This window comes from Alosa alosa, chromosome 24 (assembly GCF_017589495.1).
Source record: "Alosa alosa isolate M-15738 ecotype Scorff River chromosome 24, AALO_Geno_1.1, whole genome shotgun sequence".
Lineage (NCBI taxonomy): Eukaryota > Metazoa > Chordata > Actinopteri > Clupeiformes > Clupeidae > Alosa > Alosa alosa.
Window position 1 is genome coordinate 22256282 of NC_063212.1, and position 6270 is coordinate 22262551.

The window sequence follows — 6270 nt, forward strand, 5'->3', positions numbered from 1 at the left end:
AGGTGCCTTAGCTGTATGCTTCGGATGTTCAGCCGTCTTCTGTAGCGCTACTACTACTGTATGCCTGGAGTGCTAGGTGTAAAATTGGGGGCTGGCTAAAGAAATATTTATAATTTTGAAAAGCTTACCTTCTCGCCCAATTCACCTTTGGGTCCTCCTTCTCCCATGTCACCCTGAAACAATAAGCAGTTTGACACATTTAGTACAGGCTCGTGTGTTCTAAAATATGTTTTTTTAAAAGCTTAGCATAGTAGGCTATTTAAAGTTAATTCTGAAGAAGCCATAACTTATCCAAGGTCATTACAAGGTCAGATCTGTTTCAGATTCATCTGTTATTTTCAAAGGGAACCTTTTAGTTAGCATAGTTATCGCTCCGCTAATTCAACTGAATAAACTGGCACGCGGTTTGGCTAATGGCAGTAATTTTAGAGACATTAGCGGTGCTAGTTCATCAGTGTCCTCAAAGTCCTTATCCTATCGCAGAAACCCAGCACATGTTAGCCTGGCGTCCGTCCTTGATTTTAACATTCCTTCTGACCAGTACAGAGGGTGGGACCGGCCCTTGAGATACCTTAAACAAAGGCGTCTTCTCTTCCTTTGATGACAAACATGCCAAAGCAGCACTAACCATAGTGACTCATGACTCCTCTGCTGACCCTAGAGAATTCTGGGAAATTCAGGGCTGAGGTTTCGGCTTGCCAGCTTTAGTCGAGGCCAACGATAGCAAATAAAATCATTAGTTTGGGAGGGGTTGGCCATCTCTGTTTGTTTAGCAGTTTGACTGCTCGCTTAATTGTGTCTGATTAGACTCTTTTATATTCTACTGGGAGTCTAGGCCTACAGGAACATAATGGCTGGTAAGCTATAGAAACATATGCATGCTCTTAAAGAGACGTATGAAGTGCCTTATCCACAATGCACTGCACCATGCTAAACAAAAAGTGAGTGCCAAGTCCTTTGGCAAGGCAAAAGTATTGTCAATCAAGTTAGGATTTTACCGTGTCAAAATAAACATTGGCAGTAGCCAACTGTTGAGAATTGTTGGCTTGTGGCATTCTCTAGTAACAGATGCTAGATTGGCATCTTGTGAGTACAACAGCGCGCAGTTTTGTGAAAATAAGCGCTAAATAAAAACAGAAGTCTCCGAATCTGGGAGATGGGTGACCCCAAAGTTCAGCGACACCAATTACATGTAGACCTACACTGTTCAGTGTTTTTATTCGTGAGAGAAATCCCCAACCCCCTCATGCAGTGTCGACTAAGACAAGAACACTTATATAAAAGCTGTGAAAAGTTCAGGTCATTTATGGTGCCATGTGGACAAAAAAAGCTTTTACCTTCTCACCCGGCTCTCCCATATCTCCCTGTAGGAAACGAAAAGAAAGCAGAGGCGCGTTAACACACGTCAGACAGGAGGCTCAGGACTCAGCCGGGACAAAAGCAAACAATAGGGGCTGCCCCCTGAGCCGATCCTATCTGGGGTTAAATTCACATTCAATTAAAACTCGGCTGGATTGTGTTTCAGCCTCTCCTTCCTCATGCGATCCCCAGAGTGTGTGTGTGTGTGTGTGTGTGTGTGTGTGTGTGTGTGAGATGTTGGTGGGGGGTGGTACGGTGGGGGATGGGGGTGGTGATGGTGGCGTTTGCTGATGGAGACATTTTTCCGAACATGGTGGTGCTCAGTTAAACAAACCTCATCACCCACCCAGACAGCATGGCTTACACTCATTCAACAATAGAGACTGTGTGCGTCTCATGACACTGTTGTAAAACTATGCCCACGTGTGGCAGTGGATCATATAGCAGAAGCATGGTGGACTCCTGGGGCCAAAGACCTCCATGCAGTACTGCATGATGCCACCCATTCCTCATAGATCCTCAGAGATCCTCATAGATCCTAATAGATCCTAATAGCTTCTGTTCAGGCCTGGTCCTGGCATTGGTGTTAAATTCACATTGAGGAATAAGACTGGATTTGTCAAACTTTCAAAATGACTTGTTACAGCAAGTATTGCATCATGTTTTACATGCCTTTTTTAGGTAAGTATGGTGAGTAAGTGTACTTACTTTAGTAGAAAACTAAAACTATACAAGAGAGTGTTGAGCAGTGTTGGCTGAGTGATGCTGTCTGAGCATACTGGGAATCAACATAGAGAACCTTAGTCATCTATGGACAACCAGTCATGTGATTCAACCCCCAATGGACACGCGTGACCCTGTGAATACTGTATGTCTATGACATGCTGACTCTTCTTCCACAAGATGTGTCTGGCAGTGCATCTTCACAATATGACAAAATGCAATCGTGATGGAACACTTTTGATCACAGTGAATGCTCGGAGATGCAATGCAGATACTGTACGTAGGTGCGCTAAGTTGTTGGGGTCGGGTCACAACATCCCTTCAAGGTGGCATGACGAGCGAGTGAGATGGGTGAGTAGATCACATTAAGGGGGAACCAGAGGAACCAACCTTGGCGCCGGGAGTTCCATCTAATCCCTGTTTTCCCATGTCCCCCTACAGGTAACAGAACACATGGTCACCTACTGTACAGCAATGTCTCACCAGTAGTGCCTCCAGAGCAAGGTCTCATTCTCATCTCATCTCAAGGTCTCATTCTCATCTCACCAGTGATCTTCAGTCTCAGGTAACAGAACACACGGTCACCTACAGTACAGCAATGTCTCATCAGTAGTGTCTCCAGAGCAAGGTCTCATCTCATCTCAAGGTTTCATTCTCATCTCATCTCAAGGTCTCATTCTCATCTCACCAGTGATCTTCAGTCTCAGGTAACAGAATACACGGTCACCTACAGTACAGCAATGTCTCATCAGTAGTGTCTCCAGAGCAAGGTCTCATCTCATCTCAAGGTCTCATTCTCATCTCATCAGTGATCTTCAGTCTCAGACACCTCATAGGAGCGCAGGTAAGGGTGTAAAAAAGGTCCGGGACCGTGGGAAGGGCTGGTTTCACTGCACCGCATGCGCATACGTACTGTACATACACTGCTTTGTTGTAGGTACCTTCTTAGTGTAGAAGAGGTTTTTATATTCGGCATCTGTTTTGCCACTTGATAATCTAGAGGAAAGGCATCTGGTCCGTTTGTAAAACAAACTATCCTCCACCCTGTCTAAAGAATGGTGCCGTTAATTAAGTGCTATGGCTCAGTGGACGTGTTGCTTGTTTTCATCTCCCTGAGCCAGGACTGTGTATGCACTCCAGTGTATTTGGATTGCACACACAGAACAGACTAGAGTTTAGTAGACGAGCCACTCAAAGAGTGTATTGGTTTAGACTTGACAGTGAACATGGTCTCCTCCCATCGTCTACTTATCTCATGAGTAATGGCAGTAGCCTCTTGGACTGCATGACAGTGATAATGGATCCTCTCCATCTCTCTGCTTGCTGACAGCATTGCTCTCTCTCTCTCCCTTTCTCTCCCTCTCTCTCTCACTTCCCCTCTCCATCTCTCTCCTTCCCTCCCTTCCTCTCTCTCTCTCCCTCTCTCTCCCTCTCTCTCTCTCACTAATGGAGATTAATTGTCTCTTTGAACACTTAGAGAGTGTAAGGATAGCATATGGCATCATGTGTCCTTTTTCGCCTTTTCATCTGTATTAGCGATCATTCATTTGGATGCACAGTGTTACAGTAACTACAGTATGCCCCAATCAGTAGGGTTTTCAATACTCGAGCTGAGTCTCTCTCTCTCTGCATCCTGATTACTGTTCCTGGTGTAGATGCTCCAGAGCTGTGTTATAAAGATAGAACAGTACAGTACAGTAATGGCTGGCTACAGCTTTCTCCCTGTGAAAAAAAGTAGGTAGCCTGTGCCGGATGAACATGGCTCTTTACGGCATATTTGATATAAAATGACCAATCGATCGAGTATCTATCAGACGGCCTGCTGTGCTGTGCTGTGCAGGCCCGTGTATACAGAAGAGATGTTGTGCTGCTGGGCGCAGACTAAGAGACATTATAGTTACTTCTGAGCTCGTCTTGAAGCCTGAAAATGCCCGACCGGATTGGTTTTTAAAAGCGCACCATCAAAAGCCCATTCAAAGACTGCGGGAAACCCATTGCATCTAAAGACAGGTAGCATCATCAGAACTTTACTCTGTGCTGTTGCCAAAGTGTGGCTCTGCAGAGGAGTTTCTCTAAGTTTGGCGTTGATGCTGTCTCCGCTCTGTGTTCTATTCTGCGTTTCTAAAATGCTTGCCAAACTTGGGATTGCATCTGATGTGTTTCTTTTGGGTTTTATATATTTATTTTCCCTTTAAGATCTTTTCAAAGCTAACCGGAGTGTTTTGAGTGTGTGTGTGTGTGTGTGTGTGTGTCTGTCTGTCTGTGTGTAAGTGTTTTGTGTGTGTGTGTGTGTGTGTGTGTGTGTCTGTCTGTGTGTGTAAGTGTTTTGTGTGTGTGTATGTGTGTGTGTGTGTGTGTGTGTGTGTGTGTGTGTGTGTGTGTGTGTGTGTGTAACTCCGACGGGAGGCTTTGTTCCACAAGAGCGGGTCCCATAACTCCCGACAGTCTCTCTCCTTGATCCACATCATCACCTGCACAGACAGGGACGTCTGAACCAAAGATTCGGATGCCGAGCTGAGGGGCTGAATGTGCGCTAAATGTGAGATGAGTTTGAGACTTCTGGAGATCTCATCTTCCTGCCTGAGCTGCATAAACGCCCCCCACACACACACACCCCCAACCTCGCATCCCTGCACCCCACACACACACACCCAACCCCCACATACCCTGCACCTCCTGTCCTGGCTTATAAAAATGATAACGGTGTTTGATTTCAACAAGTCAACAGCACATTTCCTCTCCGCCGGCAGGCAGGATTAGACAGATGACTTGCCCTGTGTCTGCGTTATGTCTGCCAGGTACATGCTGAAACACACACACACACACATACAGACACACACACACACACACACACACACCCACCGTCCACTCAAAAACAAACTGGGGTCACAGAGGAAATCCCTGAAATCTCTAAAGATGGGGGTCCTCCAAACCGTCCGTGGCAAAACAATCTAGCAGGCAGCCAATCAGAGGCCAATCGGGGGAGTGATTATGAAGAAATAATACACACAATCCAGCTCCGGGTCAAATATTTGTCTATCAGACCCAGGTGCACACTTAATGCCAAACCAAATAGAGGAGTAATCTCACCTTAAGCCCGTCGATGCCTGGAATACCTGGATGACCAGTGGCGCCCTGTAATGAAATCAGGAGGCAGGAGTCAAACACGACCACAGAACTCAGAACGAGGACATTTAGTCAATTATCTAATCACTTCTCTAGCTTATTATTTCTAACCTTTTTTAACTCCAAGGACATTTAGTCAATTATCTAATCACTTATGTAGCTCATCATTTCTAACCTTTTTAGCTTTTTAAAATCACTCATTTTCTACAAAATTGTGTTTTTGGACCGTTTTGTTGAAGCTTTACAGTTGCAGAGTTCAAAAACAGGAGTATGAAAAGAGACTGCTTTAGACAGCTCTAGACTGTAGCCCATTTTGATAGTTGATAGCTACTTTAAGAAACCCCCATGCCAGCTTTCCTGCTAGGCGACTAGTGCCACACACACACACACACACACACACACACACACACACACACACACACACACACATACATACACACACACACACACACACACACACAGACAGACACACACACACAGACCGCATTGGGGGTTGGGTGGGGTTATACATATATATAAATTTGGGCCTGACTTTAATTCACCTGTCGGCCTTACGCATGCGACGGGGTTTGAAGCCTTTGTGGGGTTTTCCAGGATAAACACAGGCGGTCATATTTCAGGAGCCGGAGGGCAGGAGAGATGGGACCCAGGCGTGAGCGAGAGACCACACCGAGACGCTGTGCCAGCATGAAAGGGTCCTGAACACACACACACACACACACACACCGCACACCCTGCTCTTGTCTAGACGGTGTGATTTAGAGTCAGGAGCCCTCGCGACTGGTGCCAAATGATCTAACACTGTGGTTGATACGTGTGTGTGTCTGTGTGTGTGTCTGTGTGTGTGTGTGTGTGTGTGTGTGTGTGTGTGTGTGTGTCTGTGTGTGTGTGTGTGTGTGTGTGTGTTTGTGTGTGTGTGTGTGTCTGTGTGTGTGTGTGCTAACATACCATCCCCATTCACACATACAGTATGTCTGCTCTGCTACCCTATAACACACGCAGCTGGGGAAGGAGTGTTTATGAATACCTGTGTGTGTGTGTGTGTGTGTGTGTGTGTTTATG

The 6270-nt window shown here is 45.9% G+C and overlaps 1 protein-coding gene across 1 annotated transcript in view; it reads right to left on the reverse strand.

Annotated features, from left to right (window-relative positions):
- LOC125289315 (collagen alpha-1(XXV) chain) overlaps positions 1–6270 on the reverse strand; it is a 257176-nt gene that overhangs the window by 48644 nt on the left and 202262 nt on the right. Inside the window, exons 11-14 of the mRNA XM_048236068.1 lie at positions 5173–5217; positions 2473–2517; positions 1338–1364; positions 129–173 (exon numbers count right to left, since the gene is read on the reverse strand). Coding sequence (XP_048092025.1) covers positions 129–173; positions 1338–1364; positions 2473–2517; positions 5173–5217 — 162 coding nt within the window. The remainder of the gene's footprint in view (positions 1–128; positions 174–1337; positions 1365–2472; positions 2518–5172; positions 5218–6270) is intronic.